We start from the raw sequence: 20,703 nt of genomic DNA, 5'->3' as shown, positions 1-20,703 counted from the left end.
CTGCAATGGACTTAACATTTCTCTCCCCAATCCCCATTCATATGTTGAAATCCTAACCCCCCAATGTGATAATATTAGGGGATGAGGCTTTTGGGAGGTTAACTAGGTCATGAGGGTGCAGTCCTCCTTAATGGGATCTCTTATGAAAGAGATCCCAGAGAGCAACACAGCCCTCTTTCTGCCATGTGAAGATACAGTAGCCCTCTTTCTGCTATGTGAAGATACAGTAAGTTGACAGTCTATAACCCAGAAGAGGGCCCTCACCAGAACTCAACTATGCTGGCACCCTGATCTCAGACTAAGAGAAATAAGTTTCTATTGTTCCTAAACCAGTCTATGGTACTTTGTTATAGCTGTCCAAATTGACTAAGAGATACACTGTGTTGGGTGCTAAGAACAAGTAATACCAGATAGATCATTTTGAGAAGTGTTTCTGGATTAAACTACATTCAAGGTTCCCAGATTTCAGCAAAACAAATGACAGTAATATTCATGCTATCATTACAGGTAAAACAGAAAAATGTGTCAAAAGCAGGCTGTGGCACAGGAAGAACAACTAAAAAAGTCAAGTGTAATAGCGGTGTAATCTTGGGCATAATACTTAACCTATCTGGCCCTCACCTATAAAGTGAGGTAATTTGTCTGGATGGCCAAGGTTCCTTCCAAGATGTTTCAATTCCTTTGATTAAAGATAAACTAAAAATAGACACACACACATACACACACCACACACAAAACACACACACCTTATTTTTTGGAGGACAAATTTGATTTAATGCACATGCTTTTTAATCCAGCAATTCACAATTCCATTTTTAAGATTTTAAGACTCTATACTGTGGAAATACTCATACTAGTATATGGTCACATGAATAAGATATTTACTACTGCTATATGTAACTGCAAAATAAAAGCAATTTAAAGTCTATCAATAGAAAGATTAAGTAAACTGCAGACATTTATACAATATTCAAAAAGAATGAGGTAGACCCAGATGTGCTGACATAGATAATACCTATAAAATGGTATTAACAGATTATAAACATTTCTCTTACTTTGTCTTGTCCATATAATTGGCTTGGGAGCCAGATGGCCTAAAATCATATATCTGCTCTACCACTTTCTAATCTTCATTATAGATAAGTTTTTTAATCTCTATAAGCTTTAGTTTTCTCATCTGTTAAGCGGGAATAATTATAGGACCAACCTTTCAGTGTTATTGTAACAATTAGTCAAGTAAAACACGACAAGCATTAAGTGCTCAATAAGCGTTAGGTGTTATTTCACCTACGTAAAGTTTTGTTTTGTTGCTGTTGTTAATGGAGTCAAATGGTCTCTTCCTGAATGACTTCTCCATTTTAGTTTCCCTACTGGAAATAATCCTAATATAAAACTTATTTTCTCAAATAGCCAATTCTTACCATTTATTTAATAATCCATGTTCTTGTCACTATCTGAAATCCCACTTTTTTTTTTTAAATATTTTTATTTATTTTTTTCCAACAGAGAGAGAGACAGCGAGAGAGGGAACACAAGCAGGGGGAGTGGGAGAGGGAGAAGCAGGCTTCCCGCGGAGCAGGGAGCCCGATGTGGGACTCGATCCCAGAACCCTGGGATCATGACCTGAGCTGAAGGCAGACGCTTAACGACTGAGCCACCCAGGTGCCCTGAAATCCCACTTTTATCATAAGCAAAATTCCTATACATATGGAGGTCTATTTCTGGCTCTAAACCAGGGGTTAACAAACATTTCAGGTAAAGGGCCATGTACTAAATATCACAATCAGTCAACCCTGCCTTGAAGCACAAAAACAGCCACAGAAAATGTGTAAATGAATGAGCACAGTTGTACTCCAATGGATACTGAAATTTGAACTACCTATAATTAATGTCACAAAGTATTATTCTTTTGTATTGTTTTGAAGTACTTAAAAATATAAAAGCCACTCCTAGGTCACAGGTCATACTGAAATAGGTGACCAGCCACATTTGGCAACTTGTGCTCTGAATCTTTACATTTTCGTACACTCTTAAATTTTTTTTTTTACATTTCTAAAATTCCATGAAATAAATACATGTGAGAAAAAAGTTAAACATGATATAAGGATATACAGTGAAACCTCTCCCTTCTATCCCAGAGGCCCAGTTCTCTTCACCAGTTTTTGTGTATCCTTCCAAACCTACTGCTACTATTAAACATCCCAGCATAACATGTGGAAACATGTTATTTCACCTACAGGATAAATCTCTGAAAATGGAACTGCTAAGTAAAAATTCCTTAAAGTATTCATTCCAGCATGTAATTGGTCAGTATCTATAGCTTTTCCCTTGCTCAGGATAAGCCTTCCAACATGGCTTTACCTATTTCCCACCTTGACAACCAACTTTTAAAATCATGTTAAGTATTTGTTCCAGATTGTAGACTTTAAACTATAATTACTCTGGTCTGTGAATCCTTCCTTAGCATTGCATTACATGTCTTAGCTATGGTTATTAATGCCTTGGAGTTAAGAAATAAGTTATACTATTTTCTTTGGTCACTGTTTCTTGAATTCCACATCTATTTTCCTTGGATTAATTTTTCACTTGATACAGTATGTCCTCTGGTATTCCTAGTGGGTGCAAATGACTTAATTTTGCCCCTACCCCCCCTTTTTTTTTTTTTTTTAAGATTTATTTATTTTAGAGAGAATGAGAGAGTGAACAAGCACAGGCAGAGGGAGAGGGAGAGAGAAACTCCAGCAGACTCCTCACTGAGCTTGGAGACCAACACAGGGCTTGATCTCACAACCCCAAGATCATGACCTGAGCTGAAACCAAGAGTCAGATGCTTAACTGACTGTGCCATCCAGGGGCCCCTATTTTGCCCCCACTTTGAATGACAGGTTGGTTAGGGATAAGCTTCTTAGTTCAGAGATAAGCACTTTTTAAATACTATTCCACTGTTATCTAACATTCCATGTTCCAGATTAGAAGTCTAAGTGCACATCTGATTTTCACTCCTTTATAGGTAACCATATGTTTCTCTTTGGAAGTTTATGAGACTATATTAATTTACCCATGAAGTTCATAAATTTCATTGGAATCTAGGTGTGTCTATCAATACTCTTTGATGACTCTCAGTATGGAGTGCCTGAGTGGCTCAGTCGTTAAGCGTCTGCCTTAGGCTCAGGTCATGATCCCAAGATCCTGGGATCGAGCCCCCATTCGGGCTCCCTGCTCAGCGGGAAGCCTGCTTCTCCCTCTCCCACTCCCCCTGCCTGTGTTCCCTCCCTCGCGGTCTCTCTCTCTGTCAAATATATAAATAAAATCTTAAAAAAAAAAAAAAAAGACTCTCGGTATGAATGGACTAGCCCATTCATAAACTCAGATACTTAGAGAAATTTCCTTGTTTCCTTCCTTTCTTCTTTTGACATTCTACCATAAGTTAAGAATGGGAAATCTGGCATCTATTGTGAGTTGCGAGGGGAGGAGAATGGGAAATAGAAGCTGTTAGCATAGCCAGAAACCCTTAACCAGTGCCACATCTTTCTATAAGCTTGCTGGAAAGGTGTACTTATTGATCATCCCCACTACACAGATGAAATGGAGACCAGAGAGGGAAGGGCTGATTTACATTTGCCAGTACTTTGTCTCCTGATACATCTTTCTGTTTGGCTCTGGATGCCCAAGATTCGGCCTGGATACTCCTACCCTCATGATCTCTGTGGTTATTTCTCCTCTTCTAATTTCTGTTCCTTTCTGGAACTGCTATTAGTTGTTCACTGACTCCTCTGGATCTATTTTCCATGTCATAGCTATTTTTTCCTATATCTACTTTTTGTAATATTCAAGAACTGATTATTTTCAGGGCAGCCTGTATATGTTCAATAGGCATGATGCCCTCCCAAATCTGAGCATACTAATATTAATTTTAAAGTTTTCTTCTGGGTGCCTGGGTGGCTCAGTTGGTTAAGCGACTGCCTTCGGCTCAGGTCATGATCCTGGAGTCCCAGGATCGAGTCCCGCATCGGGCTCCCTGCTCAGCAGGGAGTCTGCTTCTCCCTCTGACCCTCCCCCCTCTCATGTGCTCTCTCTCTCTCTCTCAAATAAATAAATTAAAAAAAAAAATCTTAAAAAAAAAAAAGTTTTCTTCTATTCCTTACATCAACTCCATCGCTTCATGTTCTATGTATCTATCTCTCACATGCTACTTATTTCTGTTGTCTGTCCCCATTATAAATGTATCAGTATCTCAGTATACATGGAAATCACTGTATTCCTGCAGTAAACTCACATTTGTAACTAACCCTGTAATTCAATTTCACCTTTATACCTAGTACTTGTATAGTATGACAACAACAAGATAAGTTCTTTGGCTTGCAATCCCATGATTCTTCAATCCATTTTTTAGTCATATCCTTTTGGTGTTCCGTTTCCCCTAACAACCACCAACTTGAGTAACACAATTCTTACCTAAGTGTTATGCAATAAGCGTCAGGGACAGATCATCACCAGCTCTAACAGACTTATCTAACAGTTAAAAGTAATGACAGTCTGGTAGAAGACTGTCATAGGTGTGCAACCCAAGAAATAAATAATAATACAGTAATGAATCACTTAAGTCTTGAACTCAAAATAGTTATGCTTTTTACCAATCTTTACAGAAGTTAAAATAACAAATTCTACTGAAAAAGAGAGACTCCATGTTGGTTAAAACAATTTTCTGCCTAATTTATGATAGTTATTCCATAGCTGACAGAAATGCACAAAGGTGTTCACCAAGAACATTTATAAGAATGTTCATAGTATTCTTCAAAATATGTAATAACAGAAATTGAAAACACAAATATCCATCAACAGAATAGTCATATAGTCATACCAATGGAATATTAAACAGCAATAAAAAAAGAACGAACTACTGAAACATGAAACACCATGGGTAACTCTCACAAGCAATGTGCTGAGCATTCTGCATGACTCCATTAATATCAAGCCCAAAATAGACAAAACTAAGAGATGATGACAGAAATCACAACACTGATTGGGAGGCAGGAGTAAAACTTGGAAGAAGCAGAGGGAAACTCCTGGGATGATGGAAATGTTCTGTAAGTATAATTTGGTCTAGCTTGTGGTTACACAAGTTAATAAATATATAAAAATCCACTCAGCTGTACAATTAAATTTATGTACCTGATGACTTCATATGTATTTTATACCTCAATAAAAAAGTTAAGAAAAAAATGTAATTTCCAAACTGTCAATATTCAGTAAATATTGGAATAGTTAACCATATTTAGCCATAAATATTGGAAAACCAACATCCTTTTTACATCCTTTCAGTCGTAAGACAATTTTAAACAAATGGTATCAGAATAATAATACAAAATGAAGGTTAACATTCGGAGTCATACAATACTTGGTTTCCCACCTCCAAGTTTGGAAACACTGTTTTAATACAACATTTAAAGACAACATTAATTCCACCAGAAATTAAGACCCAGCTCCTGAGAACCTTCAATGAGGTTAAATGTCCGGACACTGCATATAAATCTCAAGAACAGGCTGAAGGATAAAAGATCCAGATTTGTAATTAAATTTTCATTCTGCCAATAATGTCATCACAAATAAAAGCATCACTATTGCGTTTACAGATTATTCCTCCGCAAGCTGTTCAGGGATAGCGCAATTTTCCAGATGAAGACTGAAAATGCAAGAGGCTCCCTGTCCTGTAGTCTCCTCGGCCCCACTAATTCCTACACAAATGTGCATCTTTAAAGGCGCCTGGTGTCTGGCAGATACAGCGAGGGGCTGCTGTCAAGAGAATACTACTTTAACGCCATAAAGTGGTAACAGCTGACTACAAAGTTTATGCACTGCGAGATGCAGAGAGGGCGGTGAGTTAGATTAAAAAAAAAAAAGTGATAAAAATAAAAAACACCCAAACCGACGGTCCTCTGACAGCATCGTTCTCAAAAGAGAACTCAAACCGCTCCGAAAAACTGTGACTTTTCCTGACACCGCAGCGGCCTCCCGGGGGCTTGTCCAGGAGGCGACCCAATCCGGACAGGGCCCCCCGGCGGGCTCGTCCGTGAAGTGACCCGACCCGGACAGGGACCCACAGCCCTCCGCCCGAGCCCCGGCGCCCGCACTGCCCCGGCCCGAGCCGCGAGAGCCGCGGGCAGGAGAGGCCGGGTGGGGCCGGGTACTCACCGCGCTCACCAGTCCGCGCAAGGCCACCGCCGCCCTGCCGCCCCGCCGCCCCGCCGCCTCCTCCCCGGCCGCGGGCATACCCGGCGGCGCCTCGCGCACAGGCGTTACCACCGCCTCACAGCCCACCACACGCCACCGCGCCGACAACCGCCACTTCCGGCGCGCGTGAGGAAATGAGGCTGCCGCCGCGGCGCGCGCCTGCCCCGCCCCGCCCCGCCCACACCCAACCCCGACAGCCCCGCCCTAGCTCCGCCCACTTTCCCGCCCGCGCCCAGTGCCAGGTTTGGGAAGCTCAGTAATTGGCATACAGTAGTGATTAATCGATTATCTGTTTAAAAGATGTGTGTGTAGCTCCAAAAACGATTTGTGGAGACTGGGAGAGCGCCCCAGGCAGAAAACCGTTCTTGCCGGAACAAGGGTCTGCAGGGACAGGAGTACCAGCTCCAGCGGACCGCTGACTTTGAGAGAGGGAGGGACTTAGCCGAGGATGGCAGCCTAGTTCTGCCCGGAACCCCGGTCCTGGGAGCCCGAAGGGGCGAAGAGTGCCTTCATGGGCACTGAGCTAAGGACTGACAGGTTGCCAGAGGTGTCCCAGCATCCTCGAGTGTGCTGGGCTGCGCGTGAGGCCCCCAGTGAGGAAGTCCCGGCTGCCACTGGCCCTCCCCTCCCAGGCTGCCACTGGCCATTCCATTACTTTGGATCTGGGTTTCGTTATATGTGAAACGAGGTAGACATTGTGGAAGATGGCTTGAGATCTGACATTGTATGATTTTAGTGAGTGGAAAAAAAGCAAGCCCTCCCCAACATCCCTTCCACTCAACTGCTTATTTCAGAACATCCCCCAAGGCACTTTGTCCTGCCCTGGGGAGTGATGGCCTGAGCAGGGGAGGGGATGTCAGGTAGCACCAGCCCCTGCCTGTGTCTGGGCAGGACACGGAGGTGGTAAGAGCGGCTCTGGGGTCTGCTTCCCACCAGGCTCTGCTTTCCTTAGTGGCTACCTTGGCAGGTTACCACACTTAGCCTCTCTCAGCCTGTTTTCTCAGCTGTGTTGTAGGGATAGTAACAACAGCATATGCTTCCTAAGGTTGTTGTGAGGGCTAAATGCAATTAACATTTGTGTCTGAAGTGTTTGGCACTCTGCCCAGCAGGTGGCAGGCAGTTGGACTCACGGTCATCATTAAGTACATTAGTTAGAGCAAAAGACTGGGGTGACTATGGGATGCATCCTGTAGAAGTGGCATTCCTAGAAGGGAGGATTTGCTCCTAATCACAGCTGTCTTCATTGGACGATGGTTATTGGGATGTCTTTAACACAGATGTTCTCCTCAGATATGTCTTGTGGGAAATCCCACCGGTAAGAGAGTGGATAGCCTACTTCTAAACCAGGCTTGCTGGATGTCCAGCCTCTTCCTAATATCAAGGTGTCATTCTTCTCTCATGTCATTTCTGAGCAACTGTAAATGTTTACAGTTTTAACACTCCTTCCCTCAACCTGGCCCAAGAGTAAATAATTCATCTAGTCATAGATTCCATGGGTCTGTGACCTTGTGAATATAAGGACCATGTCTTTTTCATCTACCACTACTTTGCACGTAGGAAGTATTCAATAAATGTGAATTGAATTGATTAAAATAAGAACACACAAGGATTATGTGTTCATAATCCAGAATCTCTCCCTTATCCAGAACCTCCTTTATCCAGAATCTCATGCCTTTCGAGCAAATGGCATGAATGATTAAGTTTACTGTCTGACACAATAAAGCTTTCTGTCTGGATGCCTCGTATGCTCTAATATGGTGATCAGCCTTGTGTGAGTCTATTTAGTGTAAATTAGTTATCTAGTGTTTAAGCCTGCCATGGGTGTTTTTGTCCTGTAGGCCTGAGGACCCAACTTGGGAGTGTAAATGCAAATGTAAATTCTCGTGGGAGAATTAGAGAGTGGGTACAGAGCACAGCATTGGTGATTTAAGAGGATAAGACAGAAGTTCTTTAAATACTTAAGGCGTTACTGCAAGTAAATATAAATGGCAGGCCACTGAACTGTCAGGGGATTATGTTCCCAGGCTGGCAGCTTTGAAGCCCTCAATCCAAGTCTAAGTCTACTACATATTGTTAGTTAAGACATTGTAATCAGCCTGTACCTGACATTCCTGCTGATGGCCCTTAGGAAGTCTACAGAAAAAGGAGTATCTGGACCTTGTTCTCTAGTCTCATATCCAATAATGGCAAATGCTTAGGCTGTTCTCTCTTTCTACTGTCCTTAGACACTTTAAATTGGATGAGACTATCTGCTCCCCTAGGGCAGGGACACGGCCTCTCCTTTTCTCTCAGGTACCCCTAAGCCAGGCACAGGGCCTGACCCATTATACATGCTCACTGCATATCCACAGATGTGTGAATGAATGAAGACTGGTGAATTCTACAGCTCTAACTTTCCTCTAGTGGGGGCCAAAGTAATAGCAAGATAAGTCTCTACTTCCACTAACCAGATGCAAAACAGTCTCACCTCCCATTGTGCTGCAATGCACAGAACCATTCCCCTCCACATTAAACATTGTATTCTTTGTCTACCTCCACTAGCCTTTTTTTTTTTTTTTTTTAAGATTTTATTTTTATTTATTTGACAGAGAGAGACACAGCTAGAGAGGGAACACAAGCAGGGGGAATGGGAGAAGGAGAAGCAGGCTTCCTGCCGAGCAGGGAGCCTGATGCGGGGCTCGATCCCAGGACCCTGAGATCATGACCCGAGCCGAAGGCAGACGCTTAACGACTGAGCCACCCAGGCGCCCCTCCACTAGCCTTTTAAGTGTTGGGTTTTCTTTTTATTTATAACATTTGTTTTTCTTCCTTTATCCTACACTTCCCTTACTGATCATGCTGTGTAGCCACGTCTGGCACAATAGCACCCAGTGCTCCCTCTGTTTTAACCCCTCTAAACCTCTTGACATCCCTATGGAGTAGGTTATGGTCCTCAGTTTACAGTGGAGAAAACAGAAACTCATAAAACTGCAGAGGCTCTCCCAGGACAGGAACTGACATGAAACTGACAGTGGGGTTAGGGTTAGGGTCACTTCTTGTAAACTGCTATTTGAATCCTTCATTAGCATTGTTGTTTTTAAAATAATTGAGGTTCTACCATCAATGGATTTACATTGTTAGCTTTTCATTATTTTTTGAATTGCTAAATCAAATACTAAATGTATGTAATTTAAATCTGGAGAGGCAATAATGCATAATTCAAGTTCTGTGGCAGATAACGGGTGATATGCATAAAATAAGTAATTCATGAGAAAAATACTTAAGTACTGTTGTGGTATATTAATATCAGAAGAATGTAGTTTTTTCCCCAATAATCTCCACTCTGAGGCTTTTTTTTTTTTTTAACTACAAAGCTTTCCCACTCCCCTAGCCTGCTTTTGAGCTCCTGCCAAATGAAAGTGATGGGGACTGACTCCCTTGCTATAGCAAGCTCTCAATAGACTTTGCCTATTCTCATTTGGGCCATTCTTTGTTTCCACAGTTTTCCTAGTGGCACCACCAAGATATGGTCTTCACTGCTTTATTGCCTCAGACCACAGCCTTCAATCAGGCATGGTATTCACAGAGGCCCCTTGTGCCTTGCTGTTCTTGGTTTATCAAGTCTATAAGGATATGGTAAATTGGCACTGGGTCTGATCTCTTCTTGCTTTGCATTGGGTTCCTTGGCTGTTTAGTCTCAGTTTGGGAATCTGGTTTTGTTATTGATTCCCATTTGTTCAGCATCTTTGATGGAGTCAGTCCATTCCTTTCATCCCCTTTTGCTGTCTTTTATGATACTGTTTCTGTGCTTTCTAAAAGTGTTGTTTAACATACGGAGAATCATAGGACAGAACACTGGCATAGGCCCTAGAACCCTGTTGCTCAAGCTGGTTCACAGACCTGAGCTTGGGGGTCTCTCCAGACCAGCGTCTATCTGCATATGGTATTCTCCCCTGTGTCCTCCTTGTGTCCAAATTTCCCTCTTCTTATAAGAGTACCAATCATTGGATTAGGGGCCACCATAATGCAGTATGACTTCATCTTAACTTGATTGCATCCACAAAGACCCTTATAAGGTCAAATTCACAGGCTGTGGAAGTAGAGACTTGAACATATCTTTTGGGGGGTCAATTCTACCCACTCTAGATGGCAACCTTATCAATTTCTGGTAGATTCAGGTGCTACTCTTTCTGTATTAAACCCTGCCACTTTTGCTCAATCTTTTCCTGGGAGTAAACATATGGCAGATGGTAAGCATTTCAAATAACCCACAGATTTTCTCTATTTCCTAGACCGTAACTGTAAGCATTGAGCCCTTGATTGACAAACATTACTTCCTGCTCTGTGACATTGTCTCTGCAAATGTAATAGGGAGAAACTTATTCTGCAATATTAAATGCACACCAGAGTACTTGGGACTATTTGTGAGATTCCATAGGATCCTTTTATTCAGAAGCAAGTTGATTCTCCTCTGGATATACCTTTTGTCTTCTCCATTATATTTGATACATACACCCAGATAATTTTCTTGACACTGTACCTGACACTTTATATTCTAAAAATTCTACTGTAATAGAAAAAAATAATTGGAGCAGAACCTATTGAAGTTTAGAGAAAACCTACCAAACCATTACCCAAACTTTCTCAATATCCCTTGAAATCAGAAGCAAAGGAAGGGATCAAACCTATAGTTGAAAGCCTTATATCCAAAGGTCTTCTCATACCCTGCCCTTATAATACGCCCATCCTGGCAGTAAAGAATGGCCTCAGGGCCATTAACAAAATTGTTATTCTTCACTTTCTAACCCACATATCATCCTGTGAGTCACTGGCTGAAGCCACGGCTGTAGTGAATCTCTGCTCAGCTTTTTACAGTGTGCTTCTAGAACAGGACAGTTAATAACTTTTTGTACATATTAATAGCAAATCTCCATAACATAAAACCTATAATTTTAACCATTTTTAAGTATACAGTTTGGTGGCATGAGGTACATTCACATTGTTGTATAGCGAGCTCCACTATCCAGCTCCAGAACTTTCTCATCATCCCACACTGAAACTCTTCCCCTGTAAACACTAACTTCCCACTTTTCCTTCTCCCAGCCCCTGGCAACCACCATTCTACTTTCTGTCTCTATGAATTTGACTGCCCTATGTACCTCATGTGAATGGAATCACAAGAATATTTGTCTTTTGAATACGTGTTTGAATGAGGACAGTACCTTTCTTGCCTTCACCTGGGGAGGACAACTGTCCTGAAGGACAGTCATGCCCCCAGGGTTCGCTGAAGTGCCCCGCTGTTTTTCCCAGGTTGTTAATCAAGATTTAAATGATCTACATTTCCCTTGTGATTGTTATGACATGCTATGTAGATGATCTCCTATTCTGCTCAGAGAAAAAGGAGTCCATTTACTTATCCTCAGCCTTAGAAGAAGAGGGTCATAAAATTTCAAAAGATAAATTACCATTTTGCCAGAATGCAGTCTATCATTTAGGGCATGATCCATCTAGAAGGGGGAAAACATTGTCTTCTGATAGACTAAAAACTACTCAAATCTATGGTAGATCCCTCACAAAATGACATTTGAGAGGATTTAAAGGTTTAACTAGATTTTGCAGACAATTGGTGCTAAATTTTTCTGTGATTTTGATACCTCTTTATGAACTAAGTTCTTAGTAAGAGAGTCTTTCCTCTGGGAGCTCAAATATGAACAGGCTTTCTGGAACCTGCAGGTGGCTCCTCAATGGCCTCCTTCCCTAGACATGTGAAACAAGAGAAAGCCCTTTTGCCTATTTGTACAAGAGCAATCTGGACAAGCCCTTGGAGTTTCATAGGAATTATCCAAAACCCATCATTTACTATAGCCTTCCCTTGACAAGCCGTAAAGACTTACCCCTAGTAAGTCTTAGTGTTAGGGTAAGTGCTCTGCTACAAAATTTGTTGATGCTTCTGCCGAGCTAGTTCCAGGCTCCTTGCTTGACCTCATGATTCTTCCTGAAGTAGAGACATTACTACTGACTGGAAACACAGCACTTCTCAGCCAGCTGATTAACCTCTTATGAAATTCTATTACTCTCTCCCTCTCAGGTACTATTTCCTGCTACAACACCCTGAATCCAGGCACTCTCCTTCCTCTATCAGAAGAAGGGAAGCCTAGTGATGATTTTAACTCAGATAATTTGGGATCTCTTTACCTTACTCACATGTATTATAGTCTCATATTGAGAGCCCCGAGCTAATCCTGTTCGCTGATGGATCATTCTTGAAGCTAGAAGTTATCAAGTAGCATATACTATCATTAATTGAAGATCTCCTTTAGAATATAGTCCTCTCCTGAGGTAAAATCCATCCAAATGGCAGAATGTATTGCATTTACTAGAGCTTGTTAACTAGCCAAAGACTAGAGAGTAAACATATACATAGATAGGAAATATGCTTTTGGAGTACTACACGACTTTGGGATGCTAGAACCCCCACAAAAATGGACAGCAAGTTAAGCAATTTTTATATGCACTCTGTTTACTACAAAGGTGGCTATTATGAAGTTCGAGAACCATGCAAAAAGAGACAATGTTGAAGCTAAAGCAAACACTCTGCAGATCATCATGCCAAACAGCTAATTTTCTCCCTGAAACTGCTCATACAGCACAAATTGATTACTACCTTAAATCAGCACTGGAGAAGCTGTAAAGAGACAGTTATGTTGTTCTAAATTTCATGTGGGTTAGTCATGGCATGTGCCATTCCTAATATTGTACTTGGATCAGGGACACAGGGAAGCTGGGGCAGGTTATACTGTGCCTTAACAGCAAAAGCTACTTGCTCTGTAAGGTTGACCCTCATTATCTATATGGAATTTATTCTTGGCCTGGGTTAGGGTTCTGGGTTCAAAGCATCTTACAGAGGTTATTAATTGTTCTTGTTCTTATTTTTGTTACAGTGGTCGTGATACTGGTCCACTGTATTCTATCCAGGGTCTGAAATGCTTCTGCACAGCTACCTCCTCATCAGATGGTCCCCATGATGATACAACAGAAAGGTTGAGAAGACCTCATGATACAGTTGGCCATGGAGATGACCGGACAATTGATCTCACCACAAAGTGGTGAAGATCTGGATTTCTAGACTTCCCTAAATTCGCCAACTTCTCACAAGCAAGAAAATGATCAGAAAGGAGGACTGAGAGACTGAACATGCAAACAGACAATGATCAGACCCACATGTGAACTGAGAAACTCTGACCCACACCTCTGCAGGAACCAGCCCAGAATGGTCAGGGCTTGGTCAATGACTGTTAATTTCCCCACTTTTGCTATTTCCAAATCAGGACCAACCAGAGAAAGCCAAGTGTATTTCCCAAAGCAAATCCCAGAAGATGCCCAGCTTCTAGGTAGCCAATCTCCAGCTTTCCCATGCCAACAGCCTCCAATCACAACATGCCTGAAGTCTCCCTCCCTCACCTCCTTTTTTTTTTTTTTTTTTACTATAAAGCTTTTCTCTCCTCTGCCTGTCTTTGAGTTTCTGTCAAAAGCAAGTGATGGTGGTTGACTCCCTTACTATAGCAAATTCAGAATAAGTAACCTCTGCTCATTCTCATTTGGATGGTCTTTACTTATTTCTATGAAACTAAAGATTTTTTTTTTTTTTTTAATTTTTTTAAAGATTTTATTTATTTATTTGACAGAGAGAGAGATAGCGAGAGCAGGAACGCAAGCAGGGGGAGTGGGAGAGGGAGAAGCAGGCTTCCTGCCGAGCAGGGAGCCCGATGTGGGACTCGATCCCAGGACCCTGGGATCATGACCTGAGCCGAAGGCAGACGCTTAACGACTGAGCCACCCAGGCGCCCTCTATGAAACTAAAGATTATAGGTAATTGGACTTGTCTTAAAAAATACAGTTTCCTACCACAATACTTCTTTTACTTCTTTCAATGACTATCTTATGAGAGACCAGAATCCTTGCATCCTGTGTCACTCCTTTTCTTAAAAATCATTTCTGATAATCTCTTCTTTCCACACACTTAGGAAGTCCCCCAAACCCTTGGCATGCACCTGGCCTGCCAAGCCCTGTGGGCACAGAACCTCCAGGAAAAATTTCAAGCTCTTTAAAACTCTCAGGAGGCACAAAACATGCAGCACATCATAGGCCATTGTTGAGAGAAGCGTCTGAGGACAGGGACTGTGACGCAGGTACCGTGTGGACTCCTTGCAGTCCTCCGGGCTAAGTCCCTTGCCTCAGTTAGCAAGAGGCAGCCTTGCATTCTTCCTTCTCCGGGGCTAGACCCTGTCTGACACACAGGAATGACTTTCCTCCACGGGGGGAATGACAGGTGCAGAAAAGGACTGGCGCGGAGGTGAGAAATAACAGCCAAAAAGCGTATGGCTTACTCTGGCACTGTTTACAAAATTGACCAAGATAAACAGAAACAGGGACACTTAAAATGAACATCACATTTTTATTCATGAAATTGACCCTTTTCATGGCAAATATTGTCTGTGTATGAAATATCAAAATGATTTCCTTCTCAAAAAAAATTTTTTTTGTTCTTGTATTTTTTTAGTTTTGGAATGTACTTACCTAGCTTGCTCATGCTAACTTTGAACTTGAATTGCTCGTTGTCCTCTGAAAGGATGCAGGATTGTGGTGCCTCCTGGTGTGGACTACAGAACTCCTGACATCGCAGTGCTTGGGGTGGTCTCGGGCTGTGACTCCTTCCATGCTGCCTGGCCCAGTTCCCTGTGACACCGATGTTCCTGTGGTCACCACATTCCTGTCGATGGCCTCCGTGTCATCACTCTGGGCCCGGGCTCCCGTTGAGAGATGTTGGTTGGCCAGGTCCTGTGATTTAGCACATCCTAGAAACATCTGCAAAAATATCTCATCGCTTGACACAGCCATCAAAACCTGAGTGGCAAAGATTAACCGTGACTTCTTCTGGGCCCTGATAGTGTGTGCCCCTTAACCCTGGGCGTGAAGCGTATTCTCCCTGCCGCCACGCTGCCACCCATGGGGCCTTGGCTGCAGACATGGAGAAGGGTTCCACGCTGAAAAATGCTCTACACAGAGGTTCTGATTTTTCATGATGTCAGCTAAGAATCCTTCCTGTGAATCCCTACAGTTCTAACAAGGTCATCAAGCCTGCTGCCTGTGGAGGAGAGATGAGAACAGAGCAGGTGGCCTCAGTGGAGAGGGGTGTTTTCTGTTCATATGAGGGCAAGAGCAGCGGATAAGCTCCGCACATATCTTCATGCCCAAGGGATGAGGAAGCCCCCCGACTGCTGCACGTGGCCTTCAGACCAAGGCTATGTCTTTCCGGGGCCACAGAGGTAAGGACTTCTTAGACACCTTCTAGAACGACCCTAAATGCCACCTGCTAAATATGCTACATGTGAATATGCTCAAAGGAGGAGAGGAAACCATTCACTGGGGAAAAAATGCTTTATTTATACTGGGGAAGCTTATGCTTTTCCTTTGAATTTTCTTTTATATATGAAGTATTTGTCTAAGCCCCATTGTCAGACATTATCTTCAACTAAATTTCCACCCTTAAAGTAAGCTGGCCTTATGGTGGGAAATCATCCTTTGTGGGAGTTGGTGGAGAAATGTGCTTTTTAAGACAAATAAACCAAACACACAAACACTCCTGATGGAAGTTCAATGCTCTTGAAAAAGGGGCTTTTAGTATTAGCTTTTCTCAGCATGGGTTTCTAAACATTCAGAGGAAAAGAATGTAACAAATAGTTCACCCTAGAAATTACATTTACTTCCAGTTCCTGTGATCCAGATTGAAGGAGGACACCAAGAGCAGAAATGGGTGCTGAGGGCCAGGAGCTGGAGCTCCGGGGGCCAGGAGCAGCTCGTGTGTGTGTGTGTGTGTGTATGTGTGTGTGTGTGTACATATGCCCGTGGGAAAACAACATGGGCCCTAAGCATCTATCGCACGACACAACCATAAATCAGATTTATGTTGGTAACGACTTGTGTTTGTCAACTGGCCCACCTGCTCCCTGCCAGGCATTTGAGGAGGAGTTCAGAGAATGCCTGCCTAACCCAACAGGACATACACAGAAGCACTTAGTCTTTTAACCTTCATAGGGGTTCAAAATGTTTCCTCTGACCATAATGGGCCTACGGTTATGACTATGCATTTTACATCCTCTCTCGTACACCTGTCCAACTCTGGCTTCAAGAAATAAACCACATTTGCTAGAGAACCGAAAAGACCCGAACTCGACATAACCGCTGCTCTATTTTGGGAAGGAAACATAAAGGAAGGAATTCCCTGAAGGGTAGAATTAGAGGAGTTTTAACAGTTACCCTAAATGTACCTATTCACACACATATTGTGCAAGACGAGTCAAAGGAATCGCCAAGTGCCTCCTAGTTCTTTGAGCATTGTTACTTCCTCAGTGGTGACAACAACAGATGTCCTTGTGATAGTTCAATCCTTACATGGAAACTTCAAAATTAGAGACCTGATGTTTCCAACGAGGAAGTTAAAAAGAGAAAAGAAGTTTACACATTTTATGATACATGATTTTATTTACATCACTGAAATTATTTCCTTAGTCACCTTGATTACAAAAGCAAATTCACATGGTATGGTTTAATAACCTTTCATAAATAGATTTTACAAATTTTAATAACGGACAGATTGCTACTTAATACTCAGTAATACTTAATACCTAGTAACTTCGGTGTATATGCATACGAAAATTGTCCAATAGGACTAGTAAGTAGGAGTGCTTTTAAAACTCAGGAATAGACAATTAGATAACTGGTCAAGGGTTAATTCCCCATCACTGGGTCAGCCAGTTAGACCTGGAATTGTCACCCTGCCAATAACAAACCTACGGTGGCAACTCGTACTTATTGAGTAGGTATTTTTTAACAAGTTGAGAGAGTTTATTCTTTTTTTCTGCATTTAATAAGACTATCATTAAGCACATCTGAAAACCAAAAGTTGACCACAACTAGGTATTTCTAAAAGAACTTACCACAGTGTGTCTGAAAAACGGCCTCAACTAAAGCCACGTTACCGCTCTAGTAAGTGTTTTTCCAGCTCTCTCTCCGGGTTTGTGTGCACACGCATATACACACACCCCGTGAGGCTCTGATGCATACTCATCCAAGCTACAAAAATGCCCTAATTTTACTGCTTTTGTGAAATGCCTATAAGATACAGTATTTGGATGAGACACTGTCAGTCCCTCACCGTGCTTTAAGTCTGAAGACCAGGCAGGGTGTTGGTAACTGACTCTCTCCGGCGAAGTTACAGAAAGAAGAGCTGCTGGGGACTTCCCGAAAGCCACCCCCACAAGATGGGAGGAGTGCTGAGTGTCCGTGACCACAAACAAGCAGTGAAGAATGACAAGAAGCTTATGAGTCATGGTCAGAATCTAGTAAACAAAAATGTCCTCCTAGAGCAGCATCACATTACAGACATAGAAAAGAGTGGATACACGTACCTTTTCACACAAGCTCTATGAGAGCCAAAACATTGTCTTTTCCACATCAGAATTGTAATCAGAGGTATAGCAGTCCTCGGTCATTGTCAGCGTTACTTCTAATATAACTAGCTGAATTGTCCCTTTTAAACCGAGCACTAACCCCACCCACTCCTCCTGGGTGAGATGAGCCACTGCTTTTGGGGCGCCGGACGTGCGGTGCGCTGAAGGCTGGCAGCAGTGGGATTCACAGCAACCAAGTCTGCTGTCAGCAATCCTTGGACCGGAGGCCACTCCACTCAAACGCCCCTTTCCTTCATACTGTTCTTGTCAGGGGCCCGTGATCACTCAGTGATGGGGACCAAAGTGTCTGGTGAGCCCTCTCCCCTCACACTGCCCCTCTACATCGCAAATATGACAGCCAGTCTCTCCATTGTGCTACATTTAAGAGTCATTTAAATCATGGTAAAAATCAAATGTCTTCCTAAGAAAAGGTGCCATGATTCTAAAAAACCGTTCTCAGGATCTCAAATGCTGAGGGGAGGCCTGTCCCGAGGTCCCCTCCTCCCCCCCAGCCCTGGCAGGGCTTTGACCCCGCTCTAAGGCCTTGCTGGGCTCTTGTTCTGAGCAAGGACATGTCGTTTGGGCCAGTTTTTTTTTTTTCTTCCCTGTTGCCCTTCTGGTGTGTGTGCTTCATGTTTAAATCTTGTTGCCCTGTTTGGCGGCAACCAGAAAAATCAAACAGCTCAGGTAGTGAGTGAGGGACCCACGTGTGTGAGCACAGAACGTGTGGTTGTCACCGGTGAACAAGGACCAACACAGGGTGCTGCTGAGGGCCGAAGAGGCAGGACTAACTAAAGGCTGGACTTGCAACTCTGGTCCAGTGGCTACGTCTGCCAGGAGGGAAAATCACCAGCCAAGTGTCAAGTGTACAAAGGAGGGGCCGGCACACTTTCCGTTCTCGGCATGTTTCTTCCCCTTGGGAGTCCGTTACCTTTCACAAAGAAATGTTAACTATCAAACGCGTCCGTTAATTGTGCCGCTGAGGGTGAAACCATCCAGTTAGCATATACACTATCATTTGCATATCTTGGACACACAGTGTTAGTGCCATCAGCTCTCGTGAGTGGTACAGGACTCTCTTCAGGCCAGTTCGGGTCTGACATGCCTAAAAATGAAAACAGATCATTTGTTCTGCACTGAAGAACCAAAACTTCATGGGCAGACAGTAAGGCCTTGGCAAAACTCCCTTTGAGGTTCAAACCAAACTTTCTGGTTTCTGTGCCAATTACATGAATGCTTTCGTGCTCCAGGTTTCCAAAACACTGTTATAGTTTTGGGGGAAAGATCACGTGCTCTCTTGGTAACTGGAACTTAACAGAAACTACCAATTTTGCCTTTTTTATGAGCTTCGAACTCCAAAATCTGATATAAATATTTGTTGACCTGTTTAAGTCTTTTTTCTAAGACAGCATAAAGCATTGCTGAATTAAAGGGCTTACTGCAGTGGGAAGCTTCTATAAAAAGTTCTCTAACGTAAGAAACCTACTCGTCTTCCATCCAAGCCCACCACGGAGGAGAGAATCTTCCAAATCAGGGGTGCACGCGGGCGAGCCCCACAGCGTCGACAGGACAAATGGCGTGTAGCGCTAGACCCAAAGCCAGCAAGGAATCAGTGACTCAGGAGGCATGCAAAAGGAACAATCTCGGCTGAAAAATGCTTGAAACTCCAAGATTTAAAAACAATCAATGATCAAGTTAGGAAACAGAAAAATTTTCAAGTATTTAATCAAAGACAAAAGAAGGAGTTTTGGCAAGAACCATATTTACTGTCCATTGTAAGACCACAGCACCACAGACTATGTTCTTTCAAAAGCATTTGCTCCAGCTTTTAGCACTGACTTCATGAGTGACAACTGTCATGACAGTGTGTAATGCAAAGGATGTGAAAACAGCAGTCTGCAGGTGTCCTCCCTGAGAGTGGGCATGCGGCCGGGGCTCAGGCCGGGCGGGCCAATGCTCCCTAGTACCGAGTGCCCTCTGAGAGCCACCTGCCCGCCCAGATGGGGTCTGGGAGTGACCACAGGCTGTGCCCTCAGTGCAGGCAGGGTGGTGCTGGCTCCTCCTGTCTCAATTAACTGCCTCCCCAGATTGGGTAAATTTATCCCAGTAGTTAAATTAGAAGTACTATGACTTGATACATACCCACCCCAGAGACGACTTATTTATCATTTTCTCAATATACCCTGAGAGTTCTGCCCAGCTCTCTTTCTTCTCCATAATCATAAGTTGCCAGGCAGTGTGGTAATTATACTTATTTTCACATCCTTTTAAAAAAAACATAGTTTCAAAAATGCCCGAATGTAAACGGATGCAAAGTCAGACATTTACAAATAAAAAGGTTCATGGAGAACTTTGGTTTCGTTCAGATCAGAAACACTCTTAAAAAGCATTACAGAGAGTAGGGATAGTGCAGAGAGGAACGATGTTGCTAGAATCTAGTAAATGCATGTGAAATTCTACCATAGAGTTTGTTTTCAATCCACGTGGAGGGGAGGGCTCGAGGGAGGGGAGCATTATTACAGTCCACCAGGGGCGTCTCCTCCTCCGAGAGGCCGTCGTCGTAAAGCAGGGAGTCAGATGGGGTGGATGCGGCCAGGTCCAAGTAGTCCTGGAAGAGAGAGACAGCCGGTCACCCCGGCGTGGGCCACAACCAGACTTGCGCCCTGCCCCTCCCCGCCTGAAGGCAGAAGCCCTGGTTAGGTCCCACCCCGTGTTGGCTTACTAGCCTCTCTGTGAGACCTGAGCCCTCGCCAGAGAGCCCCCTCTCCCAGGCTCTGCTTCGCTGGCTCTGCTCCACAGCCCTCATTGCTTCCTCTAGAAATTCACCTTCTTGGGGCAGAAATGGGCTCCTTCATTGCCCTAGTGCTACCTCTTGCAGCATGACGGGGGTACCACACCCAGCGCCGGGGAACTGGCCTGTTTACCAAACCCGAGGCTCTGGGAGAGCTCACTGTAGCCCCATTACTCATTTGGGAGTGCCAAG

At 43.3% G+C, this 20,703-nt stretch overlaps 2 protein-coding genes across 11 annotated transcripts in view; both read right to left on the bottom strand.

The window, feature by feature from the left end:
• CSGALNACT2 (chondroitin sulfate N-acetylgalactosaminyltransferase 2) overlaps positions 1-6,355 on the bottom strand; it is a 45,293-nt gene extending 38,938 nt beyond the window's left edge. For 2 of the 8 annotated variants that reach the window (XM_036087034.2, XM_036087035.2), the window contains exon 1: positions 6,193-6,345. The gene's annotated coding sequence lies outside the window, so the exon portion shown is untranslated. Of the gene's footprint in view, positions 1-6,192 lie in introns of all 8 variants that reach the window. The other 6 variants (XR_013449694.1, XM_078077407.1, XM_036087032.2 and 3 more) reach the window with 6 other exon arrangements.
• An 8,290-nt stretch (positions 6,356-14,645) lies between these two features.
• Positions 14,646-20,703, bottom strand: part of RET (ret proto-oncogene) — a 55,138-nt gene continuing 49,080 nt past the window's right edge. Inside the window, exons 19-21 of one of the 3 annotated variants that reach the window (XM_078077399.1) lie at positions 20,181-20,328; positions 19,207-19,306; positions 18,759-18,825 (exon numbers count right to left, since the gene is read on the bottom strand). In XM_078077399.1, the coding sequence (XP_077933525.1) occupies positions 19,251-19,306; positions 20,181-20,328 (204 nt within the window). In that variant the 3' untranslated portion in view covers positions 18,759-18,825; positions 19,207-19,250. The other 2 variants (XM_078077401.1, XM_078077400.1) reach the window with 2 other exon arrangements.

The sequence above is a fragment of the Halichoerus grypus genome, chromosome 7 (genome assembly GCF_964656455.1).
Source record: "Halichoerus grypus chromosome 7, mHalGry1.hap1.1, whole genome shotgun sequence".
Taxonomy (NCBI): domain Eukaryota; kingdom Metazoa; phylum Chordata; class Mammalia; order Carnivora; family Phocidae; genus Halichoerus; species Halichoerus grypus.
The sequence above is the reverse complement of the archived record's forward strand: the minus strand, read 5'-3'. Positions and strand labels throughout refer to the sequence as shown.